At 34.9% G+C, this 20,523-nt stretch overlaps 1 protein-coding gene across 1 annotated transcript; it reads right to left on the bottom strand.

The window, feature by feature from the left end:
- Window positions 1-262: 262 nt before the first annotated feature.
- Window positions 263-19,206, bottom strand: LOC139132051 (neuronal membrane glycoprotein M6-a-like). Its single transcript, XM_070698439.1, is given in 8 exon segments — window positions 263-4,605; window positions 5,376-5,441; window positions 6,147-6,151; window positions 6,154-6,243; window positions 7,756-7,912; window positions 8,458-8,617; window positions 9,624-9,813; window positions 19,022-19,206. Coding segments are annotated over 8 exon segments (828 nt in total). The 5' UTR covers window positions 19,026-19,206; the 3' UTR covers window positions 263-4,449.
- Between the last annotated feature and the right edge of the window lie 1,317 nt (window positions 19,207-20,523).

Raw genomic sequence — 20,523 nt, forward strand, 5'->3', positions numbered from 1 at the left:
ACAATGAACAACATAAACTTTGCGTGGTCGGAGATTTCTAAGAAGAGTAAGATCATAATGACATTTACAATGAGTTCATTAATCAGAAGTTCCTTTCAGTTTTCCTCTGCAATTCAGAAATACCCGGTACAAGACAAAATTGCAAAATAAAACAAGTTTCTTACGTCAAAAAGAGACAATAGAACTTTTCTCATTTGTGAAAAATAAAAGGAGACAAAGGAAGCTCAGTTTAAATGGTAAATATAGTAAATATCAGTTTCGGTTCAGTTTTCAAGATTTTTTTAATGTAAGTTTTATAATAAAGTTTTTCATTCAAGGTGATCATTGATATTTTAAAGTTAGTTCGAGTCTTCCTCAAAAACTTACCAAACTTTACAAATAATCAGTTTCTGATCAAAAATACATATCTTCCCATTCAGTTTATATTTTATCTAATACCTGTATACATTGCAATTTTCTACCCACCATTTCTCGGTACAATTTTCACAATACTTTCAGCAGAGAGGGCGCTAGAGTTCCTGCTGTATTGGGAAATGGCAGTTCACTGTGTTCGTACATGTGATCTTACATTGCGATGGAATTGGTTCTCTGCGAATTCCTACAAAAGTTAATATTTGAATTTGTATTCAATTTCTACCATAATTTGAATGGAACATGTTAAAACTGTCAATTTCTGTATAAATACTAATAAATCGAAAGTGTTTCCAAAAAACTAAAAGTCATAAACAAGCTTTTCATACATGTGATCATATTCAAAGTACTCTCAAAGTGCTCTCATTTGGAAAACATTTGCTGCATCAAAAACAGTAGGTTGAAAATACTGGTTTTATGTTACATCAGTGTTTACAAAAGCTACCCATGGATCTAAGAAAAAAATTTGTATGGAAAAACAATTCAGTAACATAAAAGATTTGTAACTATTTCTTGATCCTATTGGTAAACTTTGTGTTTACTGACGAGTTCACCTTTCACCACCATGGTTTGGTTGTATCAAACTATATCATATGAAAAGTTGGACCTTGAACTTATTCCTTCCCAATTCCCCCCCCACCCCTCATCCCACCCCTCCTATATCCAATAAACTGGTCTATGCTCAGAATCAAGATCAATGGGTTTGAGCAAAACCATGGCGGTAAAAGGATTAGACAGTTAAATGAGTTTGAGAGAGTTCAACATGTGCCTGTACAAATTAAGGAGTTGACTGGATCAACAATTACACTAATCAACAAGTACAGGGAGGAAATCACTGTTTGTTTGTTTGTTTGTTTGTTGATTTTCCAGGCAATGACACAGTTTTAAGTCATGTCTTTTACATGAAAACATGCTGAGGAATCCATGGTGTTTCAGAAAAGCCATGTGACACACAGAAGAAGGAACTGCAACACAGTTTGGTAAAAAAAGGAGCAACATTAAAAGAAATCTTTTAAGGCATGTGTTGTCCTCAAACAATGAATATTGTAAAGACATCATCTTTCAGATATTACATCTGAATTTGACAGATAATTAACTTCATTTCTGTTATAAATAATTTGAAAAAAATTACATTCTTGAATAATACCTAAATCGATAGATATGTAAGGAAATGTATAAATTTCACTCCACAACAATGTAATAAATACAAGTTAACATAAACAGTGAGAACCTTTACCAGCACATAATTAGAAATCATTTATTTTTAACACCTTTTTTTCCTTCTGTAATTTGTGAATTTTCAAGTGTATTCTTGATTTTTCTTATATATACAAAGAGACATTCCACACAAAAACAACTAAACAACATAAAATTCAAGAGATATCAGCCATGGAGTTTTGAAAAATATACTGCCATCATCATAATGAGAAAATCAGACAATTGCAGAAAAAAAATTACTGTTTTGAATTTGCGGAGTCTGTTTTACTTTGGATATGAAATGTAAGTTTATAAAAATGATATAACATAATTAATATCCCATTTATGAAATTCTGTAAGTATCAAAACACAATTTCTCCTATATTCATTCTTTTTTTGAGACAGTGGAAACATCAAATGACCATGGTGTTGCATGAAGGCTATTTTAAGTGAGCAGCGCCACCAGTGGCCAAGAGAGGGGTAGGAAAGTTGACCAGGGAGAGACTGGTCTAGGAAGACACAGGAAATGAAATCACTGGGAGACAATGTCTGAGAATACTGCCCGCAGTGGATATGATTAAGGAAACAAAGTGAAAGTCAGGAAATATTAAATCAGTTTCATCTGTGAACTACAACCACAACCCTTCCGTCATTCACAACTTGAGAATGACATCCAACTTTATATACACCCATGTATTCATTACAAGTGATACGTATTATCTACCACCAGGACTGGGATCATTGAGAAACATGTAAAGATTTATATGTAAATATAGTCAACAAAGACAAGATTCTGAACATGAGTATGAAGGGTGGTGTGTTAAAAAAGGATTTACACTACTTTGTAAAGACCCATAGATTCAAACTACAATGTTTCACACTGTGCATAATATCAAACTCCTGTAAGAAAGAACTCAACAGGTGAATCAAGATGTCTGACATTGCAGCTATGTTTAAGTTTGAGGTGCTCCCTATCCGACTTTCAGAAAAGAAAACACTCAAAATATGTAATGTGAAGGTAAGATCTACCGGTACAGTGTAACCTTTTGATGAATATTATACATCATCATTTGATGACACTGCAATGAGAACCCCATTTATGAACACCCAGAAACCAAGACATGGGTTGAAAGTAGGTCAACTTGAACAGAGCTTTGTGATCACACCACAATAACAACAACAGGCAGGTTGCTCTATACGCTACATTATTGCTGAAAAGATGCTGACCCACATGTCACTCCACTCACTTCACTACGAATTGTCATAAGAAAAGCTTGGGTGTGACACTTCAAATTTCTGGGTGGGACCATATCATGTCCTGACAAAAAAAGAGACATGAGTTGAAAACAAAGGTACCACATACAAAAGAATAGCCTCTTTAGCCAATTGAAATCTTCAGCCATCTTGTACATCTAAAATTACAACTCTTCCATGCCAAGTCCCTCTACTTATCCGCCCCGGTGAAATGTACAAGGAAATGTTTCAAAAAACCCTAAAATACACCTCAGACATTTTTATCACCAAATAATTGTGTGTGATTTTCAGCAAACCACAAATGGAGCGGTCAATACATTCAGTTAACCCTATGAAACAATTTTGACAGTTCCCATTTGTCTTATAACTTTGTACGTGGTCTAAAGAGTGTCTCCACACCAAGGCAAAGTCTTCATGAAGTATAAATGTACCAACATGGAAGTCATCTAATAAAGTGCAGTAAAGGGGAGACAAAGACGAGGCACTTTTTCTCATGGTATCAATATTTCCTGTGAAAATGGCTCATTCAACTTCTAGTAAAATGTTGAGAAATCACTCAAAAATCTAATTTTCCAGACACATTCATGACTTTCATACATTTCAATAATGCTGTACCTTAATAAACATCTCACGGTACATTTCAACATGAATGTATCAATAATTTTACACTTGAAGAAGAAGTTCCTCAACATCAGAAAATGACTGGCTGAAAATTTCCAAATAAAGTCAATGAATAGGCATATCACTGTACCACATTACACCAAGGTATGGTACAGATGACATCGTAACATGATTGGAACAAATTTGGGATAATTTGATCTTCATATTTTTCTAATTTATCAAAAGTGTTAGAGCCCTATAGCTGAATGTTGCAATTTTATGAATTACTCATAAAACCAAGTGTGTAACTTACAATAAAAAGTGGACGAGGTTACACTTGCAGATTAAATAGACACTACTTCATCATCCAATTATCCCAACTTTGTTCTACCATGTTTTATAGACTTAGAGAAAACTACCATCTGCATTCATTGCTGAGTTACATTGTTGACAGACACATCCTAAAACAATATTAAACAAACATAACTTTCACAAAATAGTTGTTATTCTTACATACGGTAAATTTCTTGGTTTACTTAGTGAAATCTGTCCATCTGTATAATCTACTGGCACTAGGTTGAGGTTTGATATGTATATCGGTCTACTCATTGGTGTGACTGGTTTTTTAAACAGAGCTCTGAATATTATGGCCACATACTGACTTTCAATACTTCATGGAATTTTTATGGGGCAGCTAACTACATAGCTAGCCTTTTCTGAAGAAATCATCACACAAGTATTTCTTGCTATTTCAAAATGTTTCATTTTTACTTATATAGCATGGCATTCTTAAGAAAGTGGATAAAATCCGGACAGACTAACTCAGGGCTCTGTTTATCTACAATATTACACGGTCAATGATTATTTATAGTTATCACTTTCTCATTTTGTTTTTTTCTGTTATTTTTAAGATACTGGCAAATCTTCATCTTTTGCAAATCTTATATCTCAGAAAGAGCCTTGGGGGGACCAGGAATGTTCCATTTCTTAGTAGGGGTAGTGTGCTATCCTATCACTTGAGCGGAAGGCTGAAAGGTCGTTGAGTTCTTGCTCTTCCTGGAATTTTTTCTCCTCATAGTCACTTTTCTTGAGACCAGCTTTGACGTAGGCGTAGTTTGCAGACATACACATCATGAAGTGAATCTGTAATTGGAGGAAACAATGCATAAGTGTCTCAAACTTCTGACGGTCAAACTTACTGATGGTAGGGAATATCACAGAGGTGCACTGAACCTCAAATTGTCAAACAAACTGATTTGAGAAAAGAGTAGCATATCGAACACACATTTGTCAAAGATAATACATATGACATATCACTGAAGGGATAAAACACACATTTGTCAAAGTTAACAATTTCAGGAAATGACAAAGTAGAGTAACACTGGATCAATAAATACACCTCATAAAAAGAAGTTACAACACTGGGCTAGTGAGGATAAGATGAGAAAACAAACAGGGTTTTCATGATTAAACTAGGAAAATCAAGATAAACAATGGATAAAAACACTAGAAATGGGGTGAGTTGTTGGTTTCAGAAAATAATGAATATCAAAATGTCAACACTTCAACTTTATGGTATTTCTTATTGTAACATTCACCGTAACATCACTGCCTCACAATACAATATCATAACTATGTTGTCCTTTTAGTTTGGAAATACTTGTATAAGTAAGGTACATAGAACATTACAGTAATTTGAAATATTTTACATATCTCTTTTTCTCTTTGAAAGAATGCAGCTTTTTTCAAATGGAGAAGAAGCCTTAATCATTTATAATGTGGTACTTATGTACGACTTTTGAGGACATGAGATTTACCATCAAACAAAATACATCACATAATGTACTGGCTTCAGTGTCAACAACAAAGAACTCCATAAAAAGCTAGATGAATAAGACTGGCTGAGAACTCACCAATCCAATCACAACTAAACAAGTGGCTGCAAAGAATAAACCCCACCACAGCTGAAGATCAGTAGCCTGTGAAGGAAATGTTAAAAACATTACAGCAAGCAGAACAAGTATGAAACAAAGCTCCTTTTTATGAATAAAGTAATGACAAACAGTTGCACAGAAAGTTGCAGGCAAAGACTTTGTGCATAATTCTGTATCACAGTTTCTTTCGAATCTTAATATTGTAAAGCAGTTCAAACATTTCTTTCAAATTACGTATGACAGTAATAATCACAGGACAATCTGCTTTCATAATTTGCAAACTTTTACTACTGCAAAAATTCAAAAGGCTAATTAATTCAATTAATATTTTTTTATAACATAAGTTTTCTATGTTAATAGTTCTTTTGAAGCAAAACATGTATATTATTGCAATTCACACAAATGGTCTTGCTCTATGCAGCATCATGGTCTCACACATAGCATTTGTATTTTTTCTGTACTACAGTAAGTTCTCAAACACAAACACTATCTACCCCAATTTTTGATGCCATACATTCCTTTTGGCAAGTTTTAGAGCAGATTAGGCCTGGAAACACTCATGGTCTGCCTTTAGCACCTTGGGGTAAAGAAAAGCTTCATCTTTTCAGCAAGTGTAGTAATGTTAGGACTGACCATTTCATTTGTAAGAGGTATTTCATAATAATCAAAGGTCAATAAATACTGACTGACTGTGTTACCAGGGTCTGAATAATTCACAGCATATCTAAACACACAAAATTTTAAACTTACAGATTTGCAAAGTTTTCCAGTTCTGTTTTTTCAACGACGGAGTTTCCTTCACAACCGCCACCGGTTCCATTTCCGATGTCATTATCTAAGGCAACACCTGTAGAAAAAACGACAAAGACAAAGTTTTATCATAAGATAACAAAGTTTGAAATTTAGTATCTATATATATGGCCCTAAATGATGATCATTCTGCATCACAAGAGAACAGCTACGATCACATGATTACGTCAGTGACATCTGTTCCGTGTTTTGTCCAGGCATGATGACTTTTTCGCAGTTTCCTTGACACATGTATGTTTCTTTTTCTGTTCTAAAGTTTTTGGGTTATAGTATACAAGCCTTTATTATATCCCTCAAAACCGTGTCTGGGATTTTCTTTATATGCCTTTGTGTTTTTTTAAATGCGCTCTTAAAGGTGTTAGATGAAGGTGCTTTTCAAGGAATTTTATTATCACGCCATATAATTTGAATGGAGCCTCCGGGAAAAAATCGCAGACACGGTTTTGAAGGATATTGTCAAGGCTTGTCAATGAAGAAATTCTAACCGGAAATCTTGCAGCGTGTTTGCATAAGGCGGGAAAAACCGGTTTTTTTGAAGCTTCAGTAAAACGCTTGTCACGTGACTCTTACGCAAATAATGACCGTGTACTGTGCTTGGTCGGATAGCTCTATATCAGGGCCTTTCAGAAAATGTATACTTTATTGGGGTTTTGGGACGTGTTCAATTGAGAAAAAATAAAAACTGAAAGTGTCTAAAAGGTATTTAGCTACCTTAAGGTAGAATGCGCCTCGGGGCCAGATATTCGGACTCTACATTTCTACTATTCTTTTCTGATCTACCACTTTTGGGGGTTCATTTTAAGGCTCTTGGAGAAAAAAACTGTCACCGTCTTAGTTTTTTAGAAAATCTAAAATGTTATTTTTACCCCACAGTGTTCATACAGGGATGGAGGACATTTTGCATTTCAAATATTGCAAAATGTTGAGTAATTTGTATCACTAGTTCCACTAGTGACACGATTTTTATTGTTGATTTGGTAAGAAAATGGTTGAAAGTGTCATTTAGGAAAGTTTGAGCAAAAGTTTGAGTCTTTCAATTTCAACGCACATACTATCTTAAATGAATAATTGACGAAATTGTAATTAAATGACTTACTGAGCACATCGTAATCTGAACCCCAATACCCCTCCCCCAACAAAATAAATTTATGCAATATGTTCATACGTGTTTCAACACCAGACAGGTTTTTTAACAACATATATCCCAACCCAAAGTGTAAACAGGGATTATATATCCTAAATATCCAGAGTTTCCATAACTTGACCTTTGCATGTCTTTCAAATTTGTACACAACAACTGAAATGGAGCTGAACATAGTCTCTCCTAATAACACAGAGAGTTTGGTTTGTCATCTGTACATGTAACTTATCCACGGGTTTAAATACAGTAAGTCAATTCTACACATGATATGCTCTAAACCTTTGACAAAATTCTTTTCAAATCGGTAATAATAACCTGTACTTGAAAAATGAGGATGAAAGAACAATTTTGTTTAAATATACAAAGTGATTATGTGTTTCTCAATTTGCAGAATATTACAGTACTCACCATAATGTACTAGATTTAAACCTTCATTCGGAGCTAAAGCGCTGTCTTCTATACAGTAAATACTATAGTTAAATATCAGCAAGTATACAATTGGGACTGAAGACGCCGCTGCAGCTAAAAGCCAGACCAGGGTCAGGATGTAGTTGAGGAATATGAACTGGAAATCAGAAAATAAAAGTACAAATGACACATTGCTAATTTGATTAGAACTGATACCAGTATAACTTTGACAAATTAACTTTCAACGCTACATGTATCAGACAATAAGTTTCAGAGACTACATTTAGATGTTTGACAGAAACATGACAAAGAATGATGTATACTTTAATATAGATGTTTTGACCAAAATGGAAAAAATTAACAGATGCATATTTCAATATTGTCAGACAAACGTGAACAAAGTTCAAGTTCATGTTTTCTGGATCAAAGTGTGAGTAAGAGTTAAGACTATGTTTTGACAGGGTTAGATGTATTCAAAATATCTGACTTCAAGGATCTGCAATGTAAGTGAGACTGTTATTGTATGGAAAAATACACTTCCCCAGGAATTACACTTTACAGAAATACACAGACAGAGACCTACAGACATGCACATGTATAAATAAACCTGGTAATGACAGAGGCACCGTTGGGTGCTTGCTACAGCACTAGGGCACCAAAAATTAAAGCAAAAAAAAACCCACAATAAAATTGGACACTTACAAAAGCATTACAGATATATCCTCCGCAGACTACAGTTTCTCCGCCATATACTTGTGTTTTGGCTTTATACGTTGACAGGAAACTGAGGACCAGTAAAATAATGGCCCAGACACCCATGAATGCTGTCACACCGATAATTGTCCAGTATAGGTATAACTTTCTGAAATGAACAACAGGAAGAAAATTATTGTTCTCTTTACAATTTGATGAATATTTCATGTATACTGTCCTGGTAGATGTGATCTACAAACTTAATCAAAGCAGTACTTTCATGGCCTTTAATGAAAAAGAGTATAATGTAAAAAGTATTTTTTCCAGTTCAGATATGGAAATAACTAAAACTAGTATATCATGACTTTTTCACTCAAATATAAATGCATCTTGCAAATATCATCATCATTTGCACAAAATAGAAAACAGGGCTAGAAACTCGTTAACTACATTTGAACACTGCTGGACTAACATTTTATGAAAAATATGTTCAGACAAAAAATGAGAAATTGTCCTAACAATTTTCATGTTTGAATTTCTTAAGAATTTTCACAAATCAAAATTAAATCACCTTTAGAAACCTATCAATAAACCCTCAAAGCTATTACACCAGCATTTTTGGAAAAGTGTTTTTTTTACAAAACATGACAAGATTGGACCTAAAAATTTACAAATCAAAATTTCATCATCATTTGGACATATGATAATCAGATCATCCTTAAAAACCTTAAATCCAAATTTGATACCTATCAGATAAGTGATACCTGAAGAGAAGAATTTTGACAAAAATATTCTCAAAAATATAAATATGCAAATTGTTTTAAATTTTTATGAATGAACCAGTAAAATTTCCCACTAGTTACATTGTTATTGATAACTTGGAGTCTAGATTTTACAAACTGTCCACAATATTGGCATTACATGATACAGGCAACCTGTGGTGACAGAACAAATTTAGAAGAAAGCAAAAAAGAAACTGTATGCACAGCAAAATACCCCAGAATGTTCTCGTATGTCTTCGCTGCAATATCAAAATAAATTTCCATACTGTCAAAAGTAGTAATAGCTACTTCAAGGAACTGTTCAATTATTCTTCCTAGCCTAATCATGGTAAATGAAAGACCATGAACTTTTTAGAAGCAAATTATTCATTTTATTTGATTTTTAGTACTCACAATGTTTCAAAGTTTGTATCTGCTGCTCTTTCAGCACAGTCACAGAGGTACAGATCGTAATCAGAAAACAGCTTGCAGGTTGCATCGAGTGCGTAGAGGCCACAGCCACAGAACAGACCAACACCTACAGCTAGGACAATGGTGGCTATCAGTGATGCAAATGGCGTCAGAGCTAGGCAGTCAAAACACCCTGCAAGATGAAAGAAAGGTTAATATCATCATCAAAGTTAGATCATATGTAAAGAGCACTGATATAAATGTGTACGGCATTGTAATTCGGAAGAGCAATAACAAAAATACGTGGTTAGTTTGTACCTTAATTTCAACTAATTGTTTTTATGCTGACAGAATAGGAAATGGTTACCTGGCTGAAAACTCTCATGTGTGATACTTCCCGTGAAAATTCCTGAATGCTCACAGAAGACATACATGTTTATTCAAACATTCATCAAATATTTGAAATACTTAACAGGTATGGTACATGTGTACAACGTACTCATTTTGAGGTTTCTGTAGTAAATGAAGTTTTTACCGTAATGTTTTTTGGTAATTTTTGTCGACAGAATTTCATAGGGATACATGTACCTACCATTTTGAAATTCAAATATTTTATAAATTTTAGGTAATTTGTTTCCCTGGTACTAAAATATATTAAATGACCCACGAATTTTATTGTATATTTTGATTCTAAATTCAAGGATAAAAGTAAGGGTGCACCATGCAAAGTTTGGTACCAGAGACAAAAATTAACTAGCATTTACCGATATTTGAAATAAAAAATGGCTGCCATCCCTACGTTAACTTTATAGGAAAACTAAAATTTTTGATACTAAGACAGTGAGAATTTTTCTTACTCAAAGAGTTTTAAAACAATCCCTCACAAGTGGTAGATCAGAAAAGAATTGTAAAGATTCAAGAGTCACAATATCTGTCCCTGAAGCATATTAAACGGCTAAACCATGCTGCAGTCAGCTATTTGACAGAAGCCAAATTTTTCATCTCAAAGTAAGAACTGTTACTGTGAGTCGTTCCAATTTCTTCGAGTCCTTCTATTTCCTTCACATCGCACTGTGACATTTTCAGACTCTCATTATAATAATATTAAGATGAGGATTATAATAATAGCACAACTCAACTAGGTATTTCTCATTGTTTCTGATGTCAGTCAGCCTCTGTGTCAGTTTGTTGATGTCAGTATATGTAACACTTGTCTTGATAATTGTCAATTATTTAATTTATTCTTCCGGGAGCAAAGAACAAGGAAACTTGGGTGACCTACATTGATGTCACAGAAATTTGACCTGATGCAACCGTTGGCATTATAGCTCACTGCTGTTGAATTACAACTCTGAAAGTACGGTTGGAAGTTACAGAGACTATAATGTAATGGCTATACTATGCTATCAATCATTGTGAGTTTGGAGATAAAGCAATACCTTAAAGGTATCAATGATTTTCTCACTATTTTTTGTTCCTAATGTTAAAATATAGTTTCTTGCTTTAACCCCAAAGCATGCTAGGCACACAGTTTTCCACTTGTCGACTCAGCATTGTTATTGTTGACAAGTGAATTCTGGTCTCTGAACTTAGAAATCAAATGTAGACAATAACAGGAAATTTTGCACTGTCACCATACAAGCTGTTATTGAATGATCTTAACTAGTATGTGTGTCGACATTTTTTGGGGGTGTAGAAAAAGAAATTCCAATTGATAACAATACAAAAATAGTGGAACGATAATCATCTTAAATAATTAGAGTTACTGGCTGTTATGAATACATGTCAAAATCGCTCAATAATCATAGCATGCTACATGCACATGTGTATGATGAACAAACCAATTTTGTTATTACTGTATGAGATCCACAGACACATACCAAGGTAAATTCAGTGGTCCCATAGCCAGTTGATAGTCCAATAGCAATTGCAATTTATCTATCTGACAATGACTGACATGTGTGGTGTAGGATGGAATGACGCTTCATACTATTCTACCAAGTAAATTGGCCATTAAAAGTCTCCATAACTTCCAATTTTACTTGCTCTAATTGTCAACTGAGGCTTGCCCTTGAGTCACTGGAATACCAGAATCACTTCAAGTTGGAGAACAGCCAGATGATGACAAAATTAAAGTTACATATGTCTGGGAAAGATTTTGATTTGAATTTTGGCCAAGAAATACCAGCTGCACATCAGCTGAAAATATCAAAATATACCTTCAACTATTAGATAAAATTCAGAGGGTAGCATCTAACTACGGCTACATAAGCTGTTGTGAAATTTTCAACTTTTTGGCATTTCTATCGGGTATGAGTAAAAATTTGTGACATCTCTAGACATTGACTTTTGATAGAACAGAGGATTTTGAATGTCAGGAAATGTATGTTGCGACTGTTATCTGGATGCCTGTAAGTTTGCAGACAGTACAAAGTTCATGTAAAGAATTGCAAATATGATTGTTTTTCACAACTACAGAGGCTAAGGCAAACAATCGCAAAGTTTAAATTCCTATGTTGATATGGAAAATATATATGGACAGCATTTAGATATTGAGGATTTACAACACAGCAATATCAGCTTATCAGACTTGATGTAAATAATGATTATGCCACCAGTACTTGCTTGTTGGTTATCTTTCAACTTTGACCCCTAGACTATCACGTTCAAATTTACTGAACTTCTACTGTACAGGCACTACTTCAACATATACTACTACAACTTTTTAATTATTTAATCATTCTACTCATTTATCTTTTTTATTTTCATTTATATTTTTTTAATTTGAAAACAATCTTGCAAGGCAAATAGCTGCAGTTTTCATCTCAGAATTCACAGAATTGTTGAACAACTGAAATAGAAAACACCTATTTTCTTCAAAGTTTGGAACTTCCCCTAAAAGCCAACATTTTGGTTCTGTCTGACCCAAAAATCCTTGTAACTGTAATTCTCTCGGGAATTGAACATGTTTTTAGTGATATTTGGTGAAAATTTGCTATTTTCAACTCAAAATCAGTTACCTAGGAAATATGCGACATACTAATAGACATGATCATGATCTTTCCAACTGAAAATACCCAATACTGAATTATTTTTTATGGTGGTAAAACCTATTACTTCCATTATGATTATCATTATTTTCATTAATTATACGATAATTATACAGTTGTTTTAAAAAGTGGAGATGGGGTTTGTAATATTGAGACTGAAACAGTAAAATTCCACAGTAACATGACTCATTCTAATGGTTTCAGGTGAGTACATGTTTCAACCTGTGGTTATGTAACCACTCCATGCAAGTATGTACTGGTGTGCATGTACCTGTATTTTATGGTTGGACATTTTTGTCTAGCTTCCACACTCTGCACACTGTTGAATTTCTTTAGGGTACTATGAACAGAAATAGTAATGCTCATTCTCAGCCTAGTATTTATATGCTCATTTTGAGTATAATAACACTGAGTTTTCCCATGTTCAAAGCCAAAAGTGAACCACACTGACAATAACCTTGCTCTTTCTTTGTTTCAGGAATGTTTTACTTCCAGTGCTCTTTTCAACTTATGGTAACGATAATAATCAGGGTCATTGTGAAATCATTTTCGGATTTAGAAGCAAATTACCCTGATGTCACAATTATATGAAATTCATAGTTACCCAAAGTTTCTCTGTTAACTTTGAGGATAAAACATTTCTTTCAATTTTTGTAAAAACAACACAGAGACACTTCAAGATCAAACCCGTTATCCAACAATGTATTCTTTCCAGTATGAACATATCAAATGTGTCACTGTCAATGACAGTTTGAATAGGAAAGAAACTCAAATTTCCTCTTAAACATTAAGGAAAACAGCAATAACTAAGATTAATTATTTTAATATTAGGTCATCCGTTCTACAGAAAATTTAAGTCAGTCAAAGAATAGAAATTTTAGCAAACCCAGAATTTACAAATGAAAACTTGAAATTTCAATCCATTTACTTTCAAAGGTTTTCCCCTTTTTGTACATCAACCATTCCACCTACACTTGACAAAAAAATAGTACCGTAAAGAGGTAAGACAGATTAATTTTATTCATAATTTTTGTCTTAATTGAAAAAGACATACAAATTGTACTTCATATGTTCACTTCACCTGAGATACTTAACCAACTATGTTCTCCTTGGTGACTAGACCATGCAAAGTTAATCTTTTTGTCAGCACAACATAGGTCGCACAGGTCAGCCTTACAACATAAATTGTAGGTTGTACAGGTCAGCTATACAACTGCTCATTTTGAAGTGATCAGGTCATGGCCTTACAGAGCCAGAAGTCAATCACTGAGTACAGCATCTTCCTGAAAGCATGAAGTTCTAAGCACTCCTGAAACATTAAACCTGATCACAGTGGGAAATGTAACATGTTGAATGCTCCATTTCACTGAGCACATCTACCTTATCAAACAATATCTGATAATGGGTATTGCAGATATTTTGTTTATCCATCAGCATATGTTTTCCTAACCTGTAGCTAAAATTAACTAACCTTTCACTTAAAAAGCTTGAACAAAGAAACAAGACGCTTGACTTCACACTTACAAAGGACCAATACACATACCAAGGACCAATAGGAAAGAAGTGAACCACGAATTCCAAAGATTCTGGTTGATTTTTTGAACCACAAAAATGACTGCAAATTGCTACACATCTTATGGATCTTAGGGACTGCACGACTGCACGTATTTTTATTACTCCTTTATCAGATATTTGGAGTGCTCAGAGAATTTACTTCGCTGCTTGTATTGGTGTGTCTATTGTGTGCTGCATACCAAGATTCCAGCACTGGCATATTTTTGAAGTTTGTCATAAAATATTATTAAGAGCGGCACCTTTCCATGTTTACAATTCATTACGGCCCTGACACAGAGAACTCAGTTTTTTGATGTGCATATGTTGATTTCATTTCCGGGATTTACGTCATCAGCTCCTGCTGTAAACACTCATGGAATTGAAGTGGTTTGGGGGTTTCCGGGATTCCAGTTGAACTACTCAAATTAAAAGTTTGTTCATTACAGATGTGTTGCAATATCACTGTCCTTCCACCCATCAACTCTATTGACAACATTTCAGAATTATTTACGGAAAATGTTGAAGAAGGAACCTAATTTGTCTCTTTCAGTGTTTTGGGTTATCATGATCCTGGTGAGTAATATTTCTGAAATGAGCTGTACCTATGGCAACCACTGATAAGGACTGAGCAAGTACAATTATATCGCTGGAAACTGTGACCCCTGTGTCAACTGTTGATCTGAGAGTCAATGCACAAGATAATTTGACTGATAAGTCAGTAGACAATAAAATGTTTAAATATAAATTACACATGACAGGCCCACTATTTCACTGTTATTTTTAATACTGTTTTTAATTCACTCACTCAGACAAGCACAGTTGCCACACCTCAGATAATATCAGTATTACAGTGGGTGTACAGTCTGATAGTCCATTTTATCATGCAGGGAAAAGATGGGGCTGCAGTAACATGTACTTTGGCCAAACTATATCAGAGCTCCAGGAAATAGTTGATAAAATCCTGTATAATTGGACAGCATCATGCAATACTGGTACCAAAACAATGCCTCAGACATGAAATGTGTCACCATTTTTTTTCCCCGCAGTTTACCTCAAGAAACTAAACACCCTCCTGCATTATTCTTGAAGAAACTAAATATTAACCTTAATAGTAAACAATGATTACTTCTTATGATTGTTCAATTTTAGTGACAAGAAGTACCATGTTGACATATGATATCAATTAGTACATGTGTACTCTGTAGAATGCCCCTCAGGGACAGATATTAGGACGCTTCAGATTTTTCACAATAACTGTCTGGTCTACTACTTGTATGAGTTCATTTCCAAGATCTTGGAGTAAATGTACTTTTCACCAACTTGTTTTTGTGAAAATCAAAAATTTAATTTTTTCTCCCAGAGTTAACACAGGGATGGCGGCCATTTTGAATTTCAAGTGCAGACCTTTAATGTTCTAAGGACAGCGATCACTCCACTCGCTTACAACTTGCACAAACAAAAGTCAAGGAGTGCTATTTTCTACTCGCATAGACCTCAATCAACTTGTACACCAGCAAGTAATAATAATTTATCATTTGTGAGTGTATACATGTAATTTATGAAAAATTGCTGTTTTGTTTGGCATAAGTGAGTTGTTAAACATGTAAAACTCTTACGGGTTCATGCTTTATTTTTTAAATCAAATTTTTATCAACTCGTCTTTGTTTAAACATAAAATTCTAAAAACATAATATGGGTTTGTCTCCTCGGAATCCAAAACATAATGTTTATCAAAAGTTTGATCATTTTTCACTTGCCTTGCTCTTTTCAAGGAAGCTGTTAAATCAGTCACCTATCACTCACCTAGATGATTTCAGGGGAGTGAATTTTAGCTCTCCTGCCATTTTCAAAATCTATGCCCTGAAGAGTCAGTCAATGTTAGGTTAATTATAACTCCAATAGCACAACTTGCAAGGTGACCCCTTTATTTTTTAATTCTTGATTTTGAATGACAGACAATAGTTTAAACTTTTGTTCTTTTAGGAAAGTTTGATTCTAGCAAAATTTAAGGCAAGTACAACCTTCACGGAAAGAAAGTGAAGCTTGTTTCAATTCAAGAGTTTTCAAAGATTTTTTTCAAATAAGAAAATTATCATCTCTGGACTGTTTTGGTTGTGATAAGTGATTCATTTCACTGTGTTAGATAGAAGTATGTTTTTACTATGGTATGGGGAACAAAGTGCATTAACTTTGACACTGTTGTAACAAATTTTGAAATGTCTTTAAAATAACAAGTACATGTATAAGTACATTGTTCAACATCTTAAAAGTCAATAAATGTGTTCTGAATAAAAATATAACTCCGAGGCATGTTTATTGAAAGAACAGCTTTCAAAAGAATCCAATGAGATAATATCACGAGTGTTGTTGAAAAATATTCCAGTCTTTTGAAAGCTGCCTTGACAAGTACAGTAAAGTGCTGTTACAGTTCTATTTTTCACAGACGTCATAATGTGATGCATGAGTCAAATGTTAATTTTGTCATTATTTCCTGTTTTCCCTGACATTAAAAAACTGCAGTGAGATAGTGACTTTACTCGTTTACTCATCAGTGGCCATCAGAAGTCAACTCCATGCTAAGCCTGCTTTGTAGATGTAAAAGTACACTGTGAATTAATATATAACTCCTTGTATCACATATATGAATTACATGGATACAGTGTTTACATTTAATATCTGTGAACAGCAAACAGTGTTTGACTATTGGGCACCTTACGGCTGGTGGGATGCCATTAATTTTCAGACATATCAGACATTCACTACCTGAGCAGTTTTTTGACCTCTAGGCTAAGGCTCCAACACTTCTACAAACAGCAAATCTCAGAGTTGCTGAATTGAGGGTGTACAATGCCAGCTGTATCAGCAATCAAGCTGTATTCGCTCAGAAGGAACTCATTCAGGAAATTAATCCATTGCCAGGATTTGTCACAACATGTTATTTTCAGCGTTTTATGAAAAAATCACAATATTTTCACACCTTCCAAAATTTTGAAAAACCTGAGGGTCTGAATTTCATGAGAACAGGTTTCAATAACTGGGTTTATCCATGTACATAAATACTAAATAATACCTAAACTGTACAGCTACACCAATAGGTCAATGAGAAGGTGTGACCAGAATGACCATAGTATTTTTTTTTCACCTTCAAACATTACATAATGTAACTTTCTTAAATAGAATGTTACTTCTAGAATTCCTTTCATTTCCTGTCCTGTGTTTTGTGAGAAAGTAACAGCATTGAAAGTCTGAGTTTTCACTGCATGGACTTATATTTCATGTTTGACATTGATGATCTTGATGGCCCGGTATTTCCCATTGTCATGTTGAAAGTTGAGCCAATCTGATCATCCCTACAGGGTATTTGGCATGGTAAACATATACGATGGGAGCACAGCTGCTCTAGCTATCACAATCTTTAAGTAACAGAATAATGGTCATGCTTATCCTTGGAAATGACAAGCTGTCATATCATGCGCAATTTCCACAACCAAGCATATTGGCAATATTGAGTTCACAGGGCAGTCAACTGTTTTCAACCTTGGCATGTTTACAGAGATCAAATGACATGTCCTTGAAGTAGAAACTTGGCTGACGATTTGTTTACATGCAACCTCGCCTCCCATTGCTTTAGCGGTTAAACATCTGTCCACGTTTTGCCAAAAATTCGACAATTAAACGTTGGGATGCTTAGTGTTTCAATATTCCTTTAGTGTTGAAAACATTACAAGTGCTTCAAGTGGTCAAATCAGTAAGGTACAACGAAAGTCTCTTAGAATATTGTACCTTATATGGTACCTCAAGCCTGCACACGGCGTAACTACTGACACCTGTTGTATTCATACCCGGATCTTTATTTGATATAAATTCTTTCGTTTGCGGGTCATAAATCAACGTCGTTCGCCATCATCACAGGGTGCATTGCGTCGCAGTCGATGCAACCAATAATACATGTACATTCAGAAGCCAGGGATGTGACAACACGATCATATCTTTGATTGTGATAGACTTTGCCTCATATTTCGCATATGAAGGAAAATGTTTGAGAATTATAAGGATAGATTGGCAGTTTTCTATTAAGTTTAACTAACAGCGTAACAACACCATATCATGTAAACTGCTTGAATAGCTAATCCATGGTTCTCTACAGAGATAGACACGTACTCCCAGAAAATTTAGTAGGCTTTTTGCTACCGGCACTTCCTGATTTGTTATCGGTGCGTATTACAGAATCGGATGATTGTGAGACGGCCATGCATGCCGCTTAACACTGAAACACATGGCCTTCGTGATCGTTACACCGGTCTTTAATTTTTTTTCTTTCTGTATCTTGACTTTCGATGTTTATACAATGTGTTATCAATGATAAAGGGTCCCATTTTATCGAAATGGGGTTTACACACGTCTAGCCGCGTCGCCACACAGGTCATAATTTTTACGACGCGTTGGACGACACACAAATTGTTAAAAGTTTTAAAATCCATTTTATCGTGTCGTGTTACGTTGTGCACGTTGAAGGGGACAATACGTTGAATATACACGTCAACCGTTATTCTGGCATTGAAATAATCTGCATCTTAATCTGGTGAAATACGCTATAAAATTAACAAAAGGCACCTGTTTTAACTACCAGAGAGCTCTCTTTGTTGGCTGGCAGTATGAGTGACCTCACTACTAACTGGCGACAGTAAACATCTCAGACTCAGAGACTGTATGTCTAGATACCTGTCCAAGTCTAGCTGACAGCAGCGAAAGTGTGTGACCAGCTTATGGACGTAAAAAAGTTTCGAATTCACTCACCCATTTTGTCGACACTGTGTTTCCTTCTACTGCGTACTTAGAGTAGAGGCTCTGGCAGAGTATGCGTTCCCCGCTCTGACACTCTGACGGATATGACCCTGCGTTTTCTTGCTGCTTAGATTACTCAGTTCGCGGGCGTTACCTTTTAATCACTGGGTAAATACCACACCCAACGAACGCACAAGCTTGACCGCCTTGGTTTCTCTTCCGGTTCACATTGGAAAGGTTATATGCAAATAACCTATCGTCGAACAAAGAGACGGAGGCGGTTGCTGAATTTAATCACTGGCGAGTGGCGGCGCTGTTTAAAGTAGAACGCACCTCGGGGACAGACATTCGGACTCTCAAACTTTTACAATTCTCTTCTGATATACCACATGTGGGGGTTCATTTTACAGCTCTTGGTGAAAGAAAACTTTTCACCGGTTTAGTTTTTCGAAATTCGAAAATTTTTATTTTTCTCCATAGAGTTAACAAAGGGATTGCCGCCATTTTGAATTTCTAATATCGGTAAATCTGTGGTAATTTGTTTCTCTAGCACCAAAATTTGCACGGTGACCCCCTTTTTTATTCTTGATTCTGAAAGAGAATGACTGAAAGATTCCTTGAGGAAAGTTAGAGGAAAACATTAAGTCTTTCACTTTCGAGGTGCATACTACCTTAAGAGAAGTCACACCCCATCCTAAAAGGCTAATTGTCCGCCCCATGCACCGTGGTGACTTTATTGTGGTGGTAGTGGTGTTTGTGTGTGTGTGTCTTTGTGTGTGTGTGTGTGGGGGGGATGTGAGCCCATGAGTAAAAGCAGGCCAAGATGGGGTTACAAGATAAATAATAAGAGAAAAAAACTAATGGTCATAAGCTTAGCCTTTAAGGCAACCTATACGCTATGAATTTCAAAGTGTTGGAGTAGAACAAAAAGGTGTTCTTTCAAACTTTGAAAATTCCAAATATTAAACTGCAAAAGTTACTGAGTATAACAAAGTATGTATTTGTCTCTCTTTCATATAAATAGAATATTTGTAGTAAGAAGAAAGGCTAGCTGAACAAATCATAACAGCTTTGAGAACAAATCGTCCTTTTAAGTGTCAAAAATGATAGTCCTGAGTACAGTTCCTGTTGAGTTAAATGCTCCATTAGCTGTAACTTTAAAGGCTATTTACTCTGAATTCTGTGCATCAACTACTTTTTTATCCAACTTCTAAATAGCGCTGATCTCTATGTCAGGTTTGTTACTAAATATAGGTGCACGCGCGACATCGGACAAAGTTGCCTAAAATTTGGACAAATTTTGTTGTTGCGTGTGCAGTTGTTGTTGCAGTTTGTATAGTCTGAGACATAAATTCATATGAATTAGGCCTAGTGTGATTTTTTGTATGCATTGCAAGCTTTACAAGCAAAGAAGATGCAGTGGTATCCTACATTTTAAACACCTTGAACAGTTCAAACTGATGAAAGACAAGAGACAAAAAATATGGGACGATGGCAAAGTGTATATCAATTAT

This window comes from Ptychodera flava, chromosome 4, assembly GCF_041260155.1.
Source record: "Ptychodera flava strain L36383 chromosome 4, AS_Pfla_20210202, whole genome shotgun sequence".
Lineage (NCBI taxonomy): Eukaryota > Metazoa > Hemichordata > Enteropneusta > Ptychoderidae > Ptychodera > Ptychodera flava.